This window comes from Erigeron canadensis, chromosome 5 (assembly GCF_010389155.1).
Source record: "Erigeron canadensis isolate Cc75 chromosome 5, C_canadensis_v1, whole genome shotgun sequence".
Lineage (NCBI taxonomy): Eukaryota > Viridiplantae > Streptophyta > Magnoliopsida > Asterales > Asteraceae > Erigeron > Erigeron canadensis.
Window position 1 is genome coordinate 3,872,471 of NC_057765.1, and position 15,131 is coordinate 3,887,601.

General features: G+C 34.5%; 3 protein-coding genes across 4 annotated transcripts; 1 reads left to right on the forward strand and 2 right to left on the reverse strand.

The window, feature by feature from the left end:
• The first annotated feature begins 887 nt into the window (after positions 1-887).
• LOC122602047 (class V chitinase-like) lies at positions 888-5,011 on the forward strand. 2 transcript variants are annotated; one of them, XM_043774779.1, is made up of 7 exons: positions 888-1,985; positions 2,327-2,452; positions 2,751-2,887; positions 3,562-3,772; positions 3,847-4,084; positions 4,270-4,420; positions 4,628-5,011. In XM_043774779.1, the coding sequence occupies exons 1-7, from the start codon at positions 914-916 to the stop codon at positions 4,928-4,930; spliced, it is 2,238 nt and encodes a 745-aa protein (XP_043630714.1). In that variant the 5' UTR covers positions 888-913; the 3' UTR covers positions 4,931-5,011. The 2 variants fall into 2 exon arrangements, with proteins under 2 accessions (XP_043630714.1, XP_043630715.1); XM_043774780.1 differs by lacking the exon at positions 4,628-5,011 and having other exon boundaries at positions 3,847-4,088; positions 4,270-4,313.
• A 2,272-nt stretch (positions 5,012-7,283) lies between these two features.
• Positions 7,284-9,977, reverse strand: LOC122601018 (wax ester synthase/diacylglycerol acyltransferase 7-like). Its single transcript, XM_043773797.1, has 7 exons — positions 9,783-9,977; positions 8,665-9,216; positions 8,503-8,569; positions 8,216-8,304; positions 7,917-8,117; positions 7,630-7,767; positions 7,284-7,524 (listed from the first exon to the last, which is right to left on the reverse strand). Exons 1-7 carry the CDS (start codon positions 9,975-9,977, stop codon positions 7,369-7,371), a joined length of 1,398 nt encoding a protein of 465 aa, XP_043629732.1. The 3' UTR covers positions 7,284-7,368.
• A 3,093-nt stretch (positions 9,978-13,070) lies between these two features.
• On the reverse strand, positions 13,071-14,174 carry LOC122601019. The gene is made up of 3 exons (XM_043773798.1): positions 13,833-14,174; positions 13,652-13,738; positions 13,071-13,229 (listed from the first exon to the last, which is right to left on the reverse strand). Exons 1-3 carry the CDS (start codon positions 14,172-14,174, stop codon positions 13,071-13,073), a joined length of 588 nt encoding a protein of 195 aa, XP_043629733.1.
• Between the last annotated feature and the right edge of the window lie 957 nt (positions 14,175-15,131).

The following is a 15,131-nucleotide window of genomic DNA, read 5'->3' on the forward strand; positions in this document are numbered from 1 at the left end:
CATATACATCTACTCGATTTCGGCCTCGTAAAGTTATCTTCATGTCACAGTTGAACATTACTACCAAGTAGATTTGTTTACAGCCACATTAGATATACAGATACATGAGTTGGATAAAAGATTTCTTCAAAGAACTTAAAGATCGTAACGCTGACTTGTAACTCTAGTGCCAAGTACACTCCTTTTGTCTTGGTATTTTCATAAGTATATGTAGTCTTTTGTTTGTTAGAAACTATGTATTGGTAATTTGAATTGAAAACTTGGATTATTAGTATTATTTTTGTTTGACCCGACCCGAATTAGTAAACGTGACCCTAATATATATAATACTCGGATATAAAGCTGGAAAAAAGAAAAAACCTTTTTTGCCCCCACCGTTAAAATTTTCAAGATCCATCACTGCTGCCACCATCATCTATATTGCGTGGGTACTCTTCTAATAATATAGTGATGTGGATGGGTATATTAGTTTCTCTATCTTTATGATATGTTATTTTGCAATGCTTTTTCTTAAAAATCTTTGAGCATTAGTTTTTGTTATGTTTATTGATATACTCCCATTTTATAGAAATAATTATATAATTTAACTCATTGCGCATAGAGACCTATTGTTTCCAGCTCGTATGGGCCCTAGTTCATCAAGACCACCCGGTGTGTACGGTCTACTATAGAAGTTCCAAACTCATTCTAATTAGTTATTTAACTTGCACCACACACGTCCATTTCTAAACAAAGGTCAAATAACTAAAAAGGTGTAATTGCAAGTGAATCACTTCCCAATTTCCCATTCATCACGTAACAAGAAAGTTCAATGATTGCTAATTTTGTTAGTATTAGACAACAACCCAATCACCAAAAAAGAAAGAAAAAAAAAAGTCATTACCAAATCCCCTTCTAATTGTGGCTCAAATCCATGACTATCTTTTCTCTCCTAGTCTTATTGCTCTTCATGTTAAACACTTCAACAGCTGCACAAACATGGGTCAAGTCCGGTTACTGGTACGCTGGTAGCGAGTTCCCCGTTCCCAACATAAACTCAGGCCTTTTCACTCACCTCATATGTGCTTTCGCATTCATCAATCCTTCGACCAACGAGCTGTTCTTGAGACCATCTGACGAGCCATTTGTCGCAACGTTTGCATCAACCGTTAAAAAGACTAACCCATCCGTTATACCACTTCTATCGATATGGACACAAAATGAATTTGGAAATAATAAAAATGATAACTCCTCGATTTTTTTAGAGATGGTCAAGAATCCTGTTTCTAGGAAAAGTTTTGTTGAGTCTTCAATAAATATGGCCCGGTTATATGGGTTTGAAGGATTTGATCTTTACATCGCTAATGTGTTAAGTGCAAAAGGAAACTTGACCAACTTAGGAACTTTATTTGACGAGTGGCGGGCTGCTGTTGAAAAGGAAAGCCTGATCATGATCATGGCAGGTCATTACTCACCTGAACTCGACTCCATGAGTTATCCCGTTGACTCGATAAGCATGAACTTTGACTGGGTGCATCTTAGATCATATGACTATCATACACCTTTTACTATAAATTCCACAGCCGCTCATGCTGCTTTATATGATCCGTCTAGCCATGTCAACACGGATTATGGTTTAAATCAATGGATCAAAAGAGGGTTACCCGCAAGAAAATTGGTTATGGGCTTAGCATACCATGGCTATGCTTGGACGCTTATGGATCCTAAAAATAATGGTATTGGTGCCCCGGCCAAAGGTGAGACTATTATAAATGACGGGTCAATAAGTTATGAGTTTATCAAGAAGTACTGGAGTAATGGGGTTACCACTGTGTATAATTCAACATATGAGATGAATTATATCGCAAATTATTATTCCTGGATTGGGTTTGATGATGTGGAAGCTATTAAAAATAAAGTTGCTTATGCAAAAGAGAAGGGGCTTCTTGGTTTTAGTGTATGGCAAGTCTCGAACGATTACAACTGGGAACTCTCAAAGGCTGCTGGTAAGTACAAAATATTTTTGCAACAAATTAAGCTAGTTGGATAAGATCTCAAACGGGCCAGGTCGACCCAAAACTATTTTTGCCCAATTATTACAATTAACATGGGAGGTAAATAAGTTACAGTATTCTAAAAAACAATGAATAAAGGGGTTAAGTAGGTTGTATGCAACTGTGCATTAACAATACAAATTGGGCAACTTTTGACCCATTTCAATCACTACCATACATACACATGCACCCACCAAAGTACCATTATAGCTAGATGGGCAAAAATGTTTAATTTTATCAGCCATAATAAACATAATTTGGGAGTAATGCATTTACCATCACAAATTGTGCAGCACAAGAAGAAGATAAATACAGTCATTCCCAGCAAGCTTTGGTGATTACTTTGTGCATAATTGGTTCCGTTATCATGCTACTAGGCAGCATAGTTTGTTACCTGAGAAAACAAATCGCATCAAAAGGTAGACCATTTGCAGTTTCATAATTTACTTTGAAATTTTGACCAATCCTTGAATAAAAGAAAGCGCTTTGACTTTCGGGTTCCAAGATCAAACATGATAGATATCACTAGAAATCAGAAGCTTTATATCATTTTCAAATTTTGTCATTATCATTGTTAGATTTATCATTAGACCAATCATTTTCTTGAAAATTAATATGATTTGACATCAGTATTGAGTTTAAATTTCATCTATTTGACCATAAACTCATTAAATGCAATGACCACTTTAAGTTGTAAACGTCAATTTGCTATAATAGTGAAACAGATGATGAATAGGCTGAAATCGTCCTATCAAAACCAGCAAATAGTTAGCTTTGTTGACATAAGGGAAGCTACAAATAACTTTGCAGAAGAAAACAAGCTCGGTGAAGGTGGATATGGACCAGTTTATAAGGTATATATATATATTTACATTTTTTTATATGAGAAGCACCAAACCTTATAAGCTATCAGTTAAATAGACAGACTAGACATAGAATCTGCAACAAAAATCTGGGATACTTTAGTAAAACTGTATTAATTTAGTTGACCTACGTTCAATCGTAATAAAACATCGTACAAGTCTCGAGATGGGGAGTACACGTTTATTTAAGTTTATTATGATCCTTGGAGCGAAGCTTTTAAGTAACGAGGGTCCTTTGGCAACGCCCCTAATGTTGCTTAATTTCCGGGATTCTAAATGTGAATTTAGGAGAGGGCAAATTTGACTATTATGATACATGAGAATCTGTCTGACCCAAAAACTGCTCATTAACTCCCTTCCATTTTTGGTTATTCTCTCTCTTCTCAATCATACACATACTTCGTTCTAAATTCTCTCAATTGTATCTGATCAATTAATTCGGGTGAACCAATTTGATCTGAAAGTGTTCACACGCCTTTCAAAGATTCCAAGTAATTGTTGGTTTTGTGCAATTTCTCCAAACAATATACATATATCTAGAGGTTAATAAATTTAGGTGTATCACATATTTACATGATCTTTAAATATTTTTCCATAGTTCTATTAGCTTCAGGTTTGAGTTATACAGCCATATGTTTCATACTTGCATATATGGTTTTCCCTAGGGAAAGTTATCAAACGGACAAGAAATAGCGGTCAAAAGACTTTCACAGAGTTCTAAACAAGGGCTCGATGAGTTCAAGAACGAAGTAACATTTGCAACTAAACTACAACATGTTAACTTAGTTAAACTTTTGGGATTCTGCACTGAAAGGGAAGAAAAGACGTTGATCTATGAATTCATGCCGAATAAAAGCTTAGACTTCTACCTCTATGGTGAGCATACTTTATATACCCATTAAGTTTTCCTACTTTAGTTATATATTGACCGTCTAAAGTTATTTGTATAGATCCAAGTAGAAGGTCGATGTTGAGCTGGAAGAAATGGGTTGATATAATTGAGGGAATAATACAGGGACTTCTCTATCTACAAGAGTACTCAAGACTAACAATAGTTCACCGAGACTTGAAAGCAAGCAACATTTTACTTGACGCAGACATGAAGCCTAAAATATCAGATTTTGGGATAGCAAAAAGCTTTCAGAACAATGAAATTCTAGCAAATACCGGCCGCATAGTAGGAACCTAGTAAGTAAGCTTAAAAATTGTCCCTCCACAAACTTTGAAATGATAATACTTCAACTAGAAATGGTGCGGGTTATTTTCAAACATAATTCATCAAGTATTGATTCTAAATGCATTAATTTTCAAATTATTAAGTATGTGATTGATGATTTCATTCGCCTCTAAACTATTTTCTTGGTGACGTGCAGCGGATGTGTTCCTCCTGAGTACATAAAAGAAGGTGTATACTCCAGAAAATATGATGTTTATAGCTTCGGGGTTCTCCTTCTCCAAATCATAAGTGGGAAGAAGAACTACAATGTTTATGGACCGCATCAGAACTTAAATCTCCTGGAATATGTAAGTTACTACATTGTTTATGGTCAAATCGTATATGTAACTAACTAATTAGATCATATGTTGCGCTACACACACACACATGTATAGATACACACACAAATATGATACCGGAGCAAAAATATGCATTATAGCACTTATTAAACACTACTACTATCCTATTTGATCACCAAATATGTTTGACTTTGACTTGACCGTGAACAATTTCAGGCATATGTTCTATGGAAGGAAGGCAGAGGAATGGAGTTTATAGACCCTTCATTGAATGATGCATATTCAAGCTATAAACTAAGAAGATGTATGAATGTGGCGCTGCTATGCGTTGAAGAAAAATGGGAACAAAGACCATCAATGTTGGAAGTTTCAGCCATGTTAAGAAATGAATACGCGAGTGTGCCTATGCCTAGGAGACCTGCTTTCTCAACACCTACAGATGACGAAAAGAAAATTGGAACAACCGAAGAAGTCTATTCTGTTAATATTGCAACCATTTCCCAAGTTTTACCTCGTTGAGTTATATGTGTATAATGGACCGTTATCCTTATTCAAATTATTTTCTTTCTATTCTATAAATTAAGCTAGGACCCATTATTTAAGTTGGAAAAAAAAGTCTTCTAACATGTGTTCTATTACACCTTCAATTCATGAACCTTGGCAATATTGTTAATAACTCCATAATTAGTACTGATTTACCTCCTGCAGCTGCCCTGAATAGTCTACTTTTGGGGTGTGCCAAGTGGGTGACCGCCCAGAGCATCACAAATGGAGGGGGCAACATTTTAGGGTTGGAGATTTTCTAATACTAGATAAAGTAGCATGGTTGGATCAAGTAGTTAATACCCTTATCTCTGGAGACAGATGTCAAGGGTTCGATCCTCACCCCATGCAAAAGTCTGAGTTCTATCATTCAGAAGTAGAACCTAGAAACAACCCATCTACCTAGGTAAAGGTAAGGCTGTCTACATCTCAACCTCTCCTATACACCGTCCAGGTATTGAGACCCAAAACCCCTGTCATGCACTCATGCTACGTACAAAACTTCAAATGACCTAATAACAAAAAAAAAAAAGGATATTCAACAATCTACATGCATACAGGGATTAAAAACTCTAAAACCCTCCTTTATATTTGATTTCTTATGTTGCTCAAACCTAACTGGTTAACTCTCGCCCCTTTAATTTATTACTTTATTTTATGAGCATCCTAATCCAAAAGGCTCTTTGGATAGCAACATCAAGTCGAACAGTCTTTTTGAAGTCCAGCCCGGTGTTGTCAGCCCAGGAGAAGAGCCCATCAAACATCCAGTGAGGACTGAGGAGGATCAGTGATTTTCCACCAGTCATGATGGATATATAACAGGCATTGGCCAGGAGTAGTTATTGATTAATTTATAGGGATAAAGGCATGAGAATGTACCCGACTATGACAAAAAAGGCTATGTAATGTACCATACTACTCGACTTGCTATTCAGTGTAACCAACTACATTTTTTGAGTTATTCAACGCAAGCAACCTACTAGGAAACAAGTTACCGGTTAGACTTCCATTTTTATTTTATTTTTTATTAAAATACTTTGGTATTTTCTTTTGGTATTTTCTTTTTATATTAATTTTGGATGAACTACTATTGATTCTTCCTCCGGATGCTTTTCTTCCTTTCAGTATCTTTTTCATCAAGTGGACAGCAGACTTTTCGGTTTCCTTCTCCTTTGGCTTTTCTAACTTATTACACTTATTTCCAGTGTTTTCGTCTGCCAGTTTGGTTTTCTTAAACAGCTCCCCTAGTGATGTTCTATGTTCTTTCTTTCCTGTTGTTGTCTCTGGAAGTCCAACTGCCAAACCAAATAGATAGCCCTGCAGCGGACAGGCAACAGACCCGTTTTCACTATATTACATATAGTATGAAATCGGAGTAGAGATGCAGAATCCAAAATTGATATCATCAGCTCCTAAAACGGTGACCCAACAACTTTTCGGCGAATCACCATTTTTTCCGGCGAGTGTTGGATTCGAAAACTTTTAGTCAGGGTTTGTGCGGGATCAAATTTTGAGTTGATTGGTGGTAGTTTCAAGTCTTAATTCAAAGAAACAACAAAGTTATCACGATTTTAATTTTTCCGGCGAGTGTTGAATTCGAAAAATTTTGGTCAGGGTTTGTGCGGGATCAAATTTTGAGTCCATTGGTGGTAGTTTCAAGTCTTAATTCGAAGAAACAACAAAGTTATCGCAATTTTAATTTTTCTGACGATTTTAGTAAGGATGATGATGATGTAGATATAGATACATTCATGTAACCGGATGGAAACCTATTGTAGCAGGTTGCTTGCGTTGAATAACCCAAAAAACGTAGTTGGTTACAGTGAATAGCAAGTCGAGTAGTATGGTACATTATGTAGTTTTTTTGCCATAGTTAGGTACATTCTTATGCCTTTATCCCTGGTTTATATTGGTGCCAAATGGTTAGTGCTGCACAAAACCTGTACTTGTAACTCAAGTTCAACAATAGAATATCTCAAATATATGAAATATCCAAAAAAAAAAATCTTTGAGATATAAATTCTTTGTTTCTAGTAGTCTTCAACCCACTCTTTTTGTCTCATTGAAGATCTATTTTGATTCGCTATTTGGACCCGTGAAACAATTCAAGTGGAGTTTCCTTGTTCCGAGATCCTATATCATTGTTTTGAGTCATCTGCTTTACACATTACTTCAGTGATCTTTAGATCTTAATCCTTTCAAAATGGTAGCAACATAATCGGGACTTGGCCCAGGCGCAAATAATCTTCGGCCGTAATTACTAAAAGAAGGCATGTTAAGTTCTTATTAGTTATTAAGTGTGCACGAACCAGGAAGCATGTGTCTTTCAGATTAAAAAAGTACAGTTGGCATTCAAAATAAAATTGTAAAATGGAAATGATTTTTGGAATGATGGACACAATTGAGTAATTGTTCTAAACACATTCTGCAGCAGAAACATGAGTCTTGATGTGATGAAGCGCTTGTTGTAGATCCTCGCACAAGTTTTGAGAGTCGGGTATTATTTCTTCATCAACCGATAGCACAAATATTACTTTATCAACGTAACTCACAACATGAATCACCAATGCCTGCGTGTGTTAAAAATTTAAATTAATTGCAAGATTCCCTAATTAACTCCTAATATGAAACATTAGTAGGTTTAGAACTATGAGCAACAATATAACTGTCCTCACCGTGGATTGGCCATACACACTTGGAGCAAGGTAGGCAACCTCATGTCTACAAAGCGAGATTTCCTCTTGTGGCCCGGGCACATTGGAGAACCAAAGTGTTGTCCTTGACACAAATGTTTTAATCATTTTCACTGCAATCTGTTCATCAGCTTAATTTGATTATTTTCGAGTTGACAATTTTCTATTAGATTACACATATCAATCTTTAGTATATACATTTTCAAAATACCCAATAATTTAACACATTATAGTAAAAGTAATTATTTTTTAGTTTGTTGATTAGATACCTTGACACCAAATAACTTCATAACTAAATTAGTAAAGAACCAAGTGAAGAATGGCTCAAAAGAAGCTTTCTTGCGCTCCATGATGGTATTGGCTTCTCGTACGTAGTCTAGAGGGTCTTCCTTGTGTCTAACGTCAAGCGGAAGTAGCATAAAAACTACCTTGTTTCCCCATTTGCCATGACTGGGAGTATCACCAGAAACCTAATCAATCAAACACACATAAAATTAAACATGAGAAAACAATGGAAAGTCAATATTGACCCATGGACATGCATGGAAGAATAGGAACACTAACGTACATTCACTTTTGTAGAGGCTCTTAGGTTAAAGACAAGATTTGCACGAAGACGAACATCCTTAGGAACCTTGTTGTTGTTCTCTCCCCCTCCTGAAAAGTTTTTTGAAACGTTTAAGCATCACGTTAGGTATGTATACTTAATTATACATGGATGTGGGGCATGTTCATATATTGCTGCCTAAATAATTTAGCATTCCTTTGATTACTTTGTGTGATCACATTTTGTAGTGCAACTAAAATGCTACTTTTACATGTATTTTTCCCTTCAGATGAGATGAAAAGGCTAACCATATCTCCGATTTATGTAACGATGCAAGGCAGCTTGTATAACTCCAGCTATAACGTCGTTCACCGTCTACAAAAACCAGTAATAGAAATCATTATAGTGTTTATAATGATGCAAAGATAGTTGGAATACACATACTTTTATATCTCAAAAGAAAAATTTACCACGTTCATAGCTTTTTTAACCGTTTTTATATCAACAAGGCTAACACTTATATGGACGATTCGTCGAGGCCTATACCCGACAGGTGATGAACTTTTTAACGGGGTTTTTGTATCTTCTAAAAACAATGCAGTCAATAAGAGCATCACAAGACCGACAATAGAGTTCCAAATGACCATAAAAATGGATCTCAAATTAGTAACTCTTGTAAGGCGACTAGACCTCTTATCCCCAGGAAGTGTAGGCAAGGCCTTGGGATCTGAGGCCTTGCGACTACCGACAAGCAAAAGATTCATCAAAGACATCCCGTCTCCGAGAGAGTGATGAAAACGGAAGATGCATGTGCTATGTGCATGGGATGTCTTTGTGTTGAGGATATGTAGATCCCATAAGGGTTTTGAATTGTCAAGGTTAGATCTACTAAGGTTTGAAATGTAATCTTCGACGAATTTGTCTGCAGACTCCATGTTTGGATCAAGTTCTGGCACAACAACATGGTTATCCATGTTTACTTTCATTGGAACCCATATCATGCTCCCATTTTTTTTGCACACCTGTAACAGCAAAATAAAAGATTTGAGAGTCTTGATGACAATAAGCATATGACACGCTGATTTGCTCATCTAATGATCCATGTTTGACTTTGTAAGTCTTTTTCCTTCAAATATTGACCATAAGTACTTTTTTCTTATTATATAATACTCGTTGATAAAAGTTATATCATTTATAAAGAAATTTATAACTCAATCCATACATATATTATATATCCAAGTGTTATATAACACAAACAAAATAATTAAGGTCAAAGTTAACTAGAAAAGACTTAAGAAAAGTCAAATTATGACATGGGACAAAGAAAGTGGCAACTAGTAAGGGATTGTTTGGGTAAGTTTTTTAAGGATCTTAATTATCAACATATTGTGTGATCAAAATACAATAATCATGTTATGGTTAATTACCCAAAAATGAGCTTGTTTTAACACCAGGCTATGATGAGAAAGACTTAACAGGCTAGCAAGCGCAATAAGTGGTTCTTCGTGCGAAGAAATCTCACGAAGTAAAATTCTTTGTGCTTTTACACCTAGGTATCAAGTTACATACAATATATATATATGGTTACCTGTAAACTAGAGAAACGATGATTTTTATCCATTACATGGACCAAATCGGCTTTGAAAACCTCTAGATTGACTAGAGTTTTCATACCGAAGATAGCTACGATGTGGAGATTAATACTAGGCTCATGAAAGACCCTGGATAACGGACTCAGTGGTTGCTCGTAAACTTCCCCAACTTTGTGTTTGGTAGATTGCATTTCTTCAGGATGATTCAATATGGCATGAAATATATATTCTACACTATATATCTATATATATATTCCATATGGCATATATATGTGTTCATGATGAAGTAACAATTGTTGTTATGGAGGTTCTCTAATTAACTCTGTTTATTACTGTACTAATGATCAGTGGCAATTTTGTAATTGTCTCTGCATCCGTACGTTCCTCCTCCAAACCACGCCCATTTTAAGTGATGCTTTATTGCAAAATGAATATCTATACATGCATTTGTATACATATGGCAAAAAATCAAGATTCTTTATTGCCATATCACTAAATACATCTTATTTTAGTGTTTCTACTCCCATTTCGTTTTCTGTTTTTCTACTTATACCAAGTTTTATTTTTTTTCCCCCTAAAATTTGGTTACATTCTGCATATATAGTTTAGCAAACACTCTTTCTCTTGGCATTTATATTTAACGTTCGTATTTATATTTGAAGACAAGTAAACAGTAAACTCAATGGATATATCTTTTTCACGCCGCGGATTAACTTAAAAACGGGTGTATATACCATCCCCTTTTCTAAGCAATTTTTTTTTCTTTTTTGAAATTTTATTTATTTAAACGAATGGAGGCTTCGACAGTTCTATACTATGGCTAATAAAGTTGTACTATCATATGTTGTTCACACGAAATCATCGTGAATTTATAAGTACGTGCTCTAAATGATATCAAGGATAGTCCACTCATAAAATATCCATCCATAACTATTGTATAGACTTATTTTGATATGAACATATGGATAAAAGGTACTTTATATCATGAAATATTTCTAAAAATGAGACTAAAAGTCATAACTATTTAATACTGACATAGTACATGACAGTAATTATTGGACAATACAGTCTGTATAGTTTTAACTTTTAACTTTCAAAAATTGATCTGTCCCACCTCGTTTATATACATATAAATGTTTGTGTCGTAGAAAATTACAAATGCATATATGTTTGCCATCTTTGGTATTAAGTTCCTTAATTAATTGGGCAGTTGAGATTATTTAAGTGCTTGTACTAGCTAGGTTTTTTGCATGTGATTCTGTATGATCCATAATCATGCTAGTGTTTTGCAATTAATACTTCACCTAAATCCCTGCATGTACAATGAAAACATGGGTTCGAGATCAAGTGTCAACTATGACATACTAGTATACTACATACTGTATTAGTTAGTAAGTATACATGTCTTACCTTTTTATCAAAATATAGAAAAGCGCTTAGTTTTGAGCCACAAGACAGGGTGAGTGATTCTTAGTTTTAAGCACTGACTCAGTGATTTCTTTCAAGTCGTCTAGGCTCATAACTCGAACTAGTCTTAAAAAAGGGAGAAAAGATAAGACGGGCTTAATAAAAGGAGACATATATAAAGCCATACAGGTACGTACGTACGTAATTCTTTAGTCTTTCCAACTAACACACTGTCTTGTCTAATACCAGTAATGTCTATTAAAAATTAAAAGTAGTTTCTGGGCCCAAATGATGAACACCTTCCAGTCCACCCAGTGCCCCAGTCCATGTCCAACCATCTTAGCCTTCTTTCACACAAAACTAATTAAGCAAAGTTCAATAAACTTTGTTATCGATAACTAGGAGGTTTTTTATGCTCGCGTTGCTTGGTTTTAATCATCGTGTTTATTTTTCTTATATATATATATATATATATATATGATGGTATGATGACTTTGTTATACTATTTATACATCCAAATATCTCATACGTAAATTGTTCCAAAGTTTGCAATATTAGTTGTAACTCTTAAAACCGTCTACTACGGGTTATGAGTCATTACATCCCACCATCGCCGTCACCACTATCTGTCACTGCCAAAATTACAACGCTGTATCACGCGCGGTTCTGTTCTAGTGTTATTAACAGGATGCTTATATACTGTATTATTAAATGTATAAAGAAATGATAATGTTTAATTATCTATAGTTTCCACAAATTTTCAAATGATGATAAATTTTTTTTTTTATGTATGCAATCATCGATAAAATAAAGAGAATAACCAATATGCTTACAGAATTCATATAACTTAGGTGCTTTTAAAGACAAATTATTTTCTATCATTGATAAAATAGAATGGCGATTACATTTTATTTACATGTTTGGATATTCACCTAAGAAAAGTCAAGACTACTACCTATTAAACCATTTATAGGGTATGTTTGTTTTTTAACTATTAACACTCCATTCTCTAGTTATTTTTTAAAGAAAAGAAAGGGGAATATGAGACATGGAAAGAAAGGATAAAATATGGTATTAAAAAAAAGGCATTCTTAAGTTGAAAATAAAATTAAAAAAAAGAAAGTAAAATAGAAATATATAACTATATTCTTGAGTTCACAATCCTTTTTATATAATTACACAATAAATTCATACATGCTCAAACAAAACAAGATAACAACATTACCATGTCAAATTCCCATTTACCATCATCATTTGTGCCACAGCCATGGTGGTATGGTTTATCCCAACCTATGAATTTTCTTGGACCAAAATTCCTCTCATTAGAAGATAGAAAAAATGTTAAATATGAAATAAAACAAGATAACAATATTACTAGCAAACCCAAACTTGTTAGACGTTGCCCAAGCTGCTCATTGCTTCGAGTTAGCGACATAGACTACCAGCATTCATTGTGGCCGACAATACACAATAAGCATAAATCTAAATTTGTTCAATGGATGCTATAACTAACAAAAACCCAAACAAGTGCAATTTTTTTACATTCCAAATAGTTAAATATACTACAATACATAAGCTTGCTGCAACTCAAGCTTTCACAAAAATACCAAAGTATATAGACCCATGAGAGGCACGATTTAACCAAGAGACTAGAGCAATCCAACCTACTTCCGAAGAAAGCAAACATAAAAAGTAAGAAACATCCCCAAAAGAACACTCGAAAACTTAATAACACTAACATCAAAAGACTCTTTCTTAACCACTACAATACTTAAGCTAGTAGACTCCATAAAATACTTATATTCATAGTAGAACCATAAAAATAAAATTGTTTCAGTCACTTGTAGTCATCATTTCTTCCAGCATTCCCCTCCGCATCATGTAAGGACATCCAAACACAGTGCTCGGGCTTTTCCTGGATGTTCCACCAAATAAAGATAAGCTTTTCTAATCTCATTAGGAGCCAAATCCATACTCTCTAGACCTATGTAGATCTCCTCCTCAAAGTAAACATGCGGGTGGGAGCTCTTCATTACCTTAATAAGTAGACATATTAAAAAGTCCACATATTAAGATACTAAATTATAATAAGACAGCAACCACTCACAAACATGACGTTTCTAGATTGAACAATAAAATTCAAAGATAATGTATATAAGAAAATACCTTTGTATTTTCCCGAATAGCTTCAGCTACATCCTTAATGGAACTCATGACCTTACACTCGAATTCCTCTTCCTTTTCCAGTTTTCTTTTCTTTTATTTTTTGCCTTTATAGTCTGAAGCTTCTCTCTAGAAGGTTTTGTAGTTGTTGCAGCATGGATATCATCTATTACAAGAGGAGTCTCCAAAACAATCACATCACATTCCAACAATTGATCAATCTCTTCAATTGTTTCCACTATTTTACCATTGTTCAACTTATTTTTCCTCTCTTTTGTAGTTATAGCAGATGCACCTTTGCTCTATCTTCTGCAAACAAATATGACAAATCTTCGTAATGGTATATTTGTTTGTTTTTCCACTTTGCAGCTTCAGGCTTTTCCTGTTAAATTTAATAATTGAAAGATAAGTACTTATATAAAAGAAAGAGAGATATAATTAGTATTAATCTTTATAAAAACAAACTTCAATCTTACTTTGATTAGTGTTTCCCATACTTCTTCCTCGGCCTCAATTAAGCTTGTCTCAGAATTCCAAGCGAAACCACTGAACATGAAGCCACGAAACAGATCATAGCATTGGGAAAAATGGAGTTTAAGAGCTTTTTGTCGGTTCGTTAAATGCTCTTTCGTAAACTTCCTTTGAAGATGTTCTCTTAAATAATTCACCATATTACTATACGTCAGAGAAGTTAATGTTCCACCAACTCTATTCCCGTCATCACGTTCCTTCCTCATAGCTTCAATGAATACCGCATCCATCCTGCCATTCCATTGAATCCTCTCTTCCTTCACACTATCATTAACATTTTTCGCCATTGTTAAATTCTATATAAACCACTAACATACAACATAATATATTAGTCTAACTATATAACAAACATTCAATGATATAAGTAATAAATAAAAAAAACAATAGTTGCAATATGTATAATAATGGTGAGCTTGTGGAACTAGAGACGCTCCTGGTCAATCAATTTCACCATACGAGAGGTGATGGATAGAAAAAACGAGGTCTGATCAAACGTGACAAATTAAAGCTAAGAGCTGAATGACAATAGACGAAGGAGGTTCATCATCCAAAAATAAAATTAACAAGGTTCAAAAGTACTGATACATCTAGAAATATTAAAAAACTAAATAAACATATTAATTTCGTTGTTTGGGTCCAACAAATATTCATTCCACATTTCATTTGCAATTGAATTTCTTAGTTGGTCACCACTGTCATCTACTTCTCTTGGAGCATAAGGTTCCTGGTCTTGTGTCGCCCTTAAAATCTTGCGTGCCACTTTATCTTCAAGTTCTTGGTTGCGATCAACTTCTTGTAAAAAGTATATGTCGGATTGTATCTCAGGCGAGTAAAAAGGCTCTCTACTTCTGAGTATAGCAAATCTTTTCTTCAAGACACCAAATGCACGTTGAATGGAGTTCCATAATGATGCATGACGAAGGTTAAACAACTCACGTTTATTTCGAGGACCACGAGAAGAGTACTCCTTCAAATAATATCTAACACCTCTATAAGGTGCTACAAGGGTGTTTCTATGAGGTAAACCACCATCAACCAAATAAAACTTACCTATAAACGTAGTAACATCAATATCATGATAAAAATTAAAGAGATTTGGTGGAGAAGAGTTTAAGAGGGAAAATGATTATTATTTCCTTAATTTAAAAGGAACCAAAAATACAAAGTATTTAAAATAGCAATTAACCGTCTCCTAACAACCTTTCTAACATTTTACATAAAGCCCCCTCGACTATCAATTTCTA

Bases quoted from the DNA above. Each gene is read 5' to 3' on its own strand.
- LOC122602047 (XM_043774779.1), top strand. From the start codon at position 914: ATGACTATCTTTTCTCTCCTAGTCTTATTGCTCTTCATGTTAAACACT. The intron at 2,453-2,750 runs GTAGACCATTTG...TTGCTATAATAG, and splicing joins AAAACAAATCGCATCAAAAG to TGAAACAGATGATGAATAGG. The intron at 2,888-3,561 runs GTATATATATAT...GGTTTTCCCTAG, and splicing joins GATATGGACCAGTTTATAAG to GGAAAGTTATCAAACGGACA.
- LOC122601018 (XM_043773797.1), bottom strand. From the start codon at position 9,977: ATGCAATCTACCAAACACAAAGTTGGGGAAGTTTACGAGCAACCACTG. The intron at 8,305-8,502 runs GTTAGCCTTTTC...AAAACTTTTCAG, and splicing joins TTACATAAATCGGAGATATG to GAGGGGGAGAGAACAACAAC. The intron at 8,118-8,215 runs GTACGTTAGTGT...TTGATTGATTAG, and splicing joins GAGCCTCTACAAAAGTGAAT to GTTTCTGGTGATACTCCCAG.
- LOC122601019 (XM_043773798.1), bottom strand. From the start codon at position 14,174: ATGGCGAAAAATGTTAATGATAGTGTGAAGGAAGAGAGGATTCAATGG. The intron at 13,739-13,832 runs GTAAGATTGAAG...TAAATTTAACAG, and splicing joins TATGGGAAACACTAATCAAA to GAAAAGCCTGAAGCTGCAAA. The intron at 13,230-13,651 runs GTGCATCTGCTA...CTACTTATTAAG, and splicing joins TTGCAGAAGATAGAGCAAAG to GTAATGAAGAGCTCCCACCC.